At 35.4% G+C, this 1,628-nt stretch overlaps 1 protein-coding gene across 1 annotated transcript in view; it reads right to left on the bottom strand.

Moving 5' to 3' along the window:
• Positions 1-1,562: 1,562 nt before the first annotated feature.
• ALG6 (ALG6 alpha-1,3-glucosyltransferase) overlaps positions 1,563-1,628 on the bottom strand; it is a 25,299-nt gene continuing 25,233 nt past the window's right edge. The window contains exon 15 of the mRNA XM_072420715.1: positions 1,563-1,618. Coding sequence (XP_072276816.1) covers positions 1,563-1,618 — 56 coding nt within the window. The remainder of the gene's footprint in view (positions 1,619-1,628) is intronic.

Genomic DNA, 1,628 nt, shown 5'->3' with positions numbered 1-1,628 from the left:
TTTTATTCATATTGATGTATATTTGCATACAGGCACATCGTAGTTTACTTTGCTGGGCGAGCCGCACTGAATATGAATTATTTCCCTTATGATAAATATATGATCAGTTGCAATTTTAGGACAGTGAAATAGAGATAAAAAAGAAGCTCTATTTAAAAAACGAGGATGCTGACATTCTTTCTAACATTCCCTGGTGGGGATCAATTACTGCCAAACATATGGACCTGGAAGACTCCTACCAGGGAAAGTTAGAGGGAATGTCAGATTCCCTGTTTTTTTAAGTAGAACCCAAACAGAGGAAAATGCAATAAATTTAGGTTTTAGGATATTCCTATAAAGTACAACATTTAAATAATAAGTAAGGAGGACCATCGCCCGGTGTTTATAGCCGGGTAAAGAAAACAAATGCTTTCATTAATTAAGCACAACACCTGTCTACGAGTCAAATTACTGCTGAGCATACACAACTCCTGCAGTGGTCAGAGCCATATAACACCTCTCAACAAGTGTCTTTTATAGTCCTGTATTATTTTCATATCACTCCAATAAAATGTATCACACATTTTCAAGAATGTAAGAAGTCTTTCCTTCTCCTTTGAAGATTCTGCTTTACGCGGACAGGGATGGCCTACACATTGACAAGAATAAGAGTGAAAATTTGAGTAACCCGGGGCTTCCACTGGGCGTAATGACATCTCCGATATCTAATATCTAAGAGGTTATTTTTCAAAAATGAAAAGCAACTTTTTTTTTTAATTGGTATTTATTATCCAGAATATCGAAAAAAGTTATTCTTTTTACACCTAAAATAATAAAAAATGTATATTACAGATCAGAAAAATAAATCGTATTGTATCCGTTATGATTTTAGATTATTTTTCAAGGGCTTTACTTATAAAACAGGGAACTAGAAATTCCCTCAAACATTCTCTGCCACATGGACCACTGAAAATTGTTTTTTTTTCCTAAGCTAAAATAAAAAAAAAAAAAAGTGTTGCTTTTCATTTTTGAAAAACATACTGCTATTGGAGATTGACACAGGTCCATGTGTTTTAAAGGCAGTAAATAATTCCTACCAGGGAATGTTTGAGGGAATGTCTGATTCCTTGTTTTATAAATAGATCCTCAAGAATTTGTGTACTTAATGCACAAACAACAGTTTCAAATTAGCAAACCTTCCCATAATTATCTTACAGAAGAATAATTTGGTCATTGTTAAATTTACAAACCAGAAAAAAGTAAGATTAAGCTCACTAATGAAAGAAAATTAATTTTCTCCAATTAGTTAAAGTGGAACGAATAAAAAAAAAAAAAAAATCAAATATTTTACTTTGCAGATCCCATGATTCCTACGGAGCTTTCCTAAATTGGGTCCTGCGTCGTCCTGGGATCCTCTTTCGTACCGGTGTGTAGGAAGCGCCAGGCACCGCCATCTTCATCTGTCTTCTTTCTGCTTCTTGGTATGTCACCCGATCTCGCACTGTAAAGGCAGGAGATCAAGTGAAGTAGCCCATTGTTTAAGGGGGAAAAAAACTGCATGCGTGAGATTGGCAATTTTTTCCTCATACAGGAAAAAGCCTCTTCTTCATATGCCCGAGAAGGAGCAGCCAGAAGCCTCCTGAGAAGCA

Source organism: Pyxicephalus adspersus, chromosome 8 (genome assembly GCF_032062135.1).
Source record: "Pyxicephalus adspersus chromosome 8, UCB_Pads_2.0, whole genome shotgun sequence".
Taxonomy (NCBI): Eukaryota; Metazoa; Chordata; class Amphibia; order Anura; family Pyxicephalidae; genus Pyxicephalus; species Pyxicephalus adspersus.
Note: the sequence above shows the minus strand (reverse complement) of the source record. Positions and strands in the feature narration are given on the sequence as shown.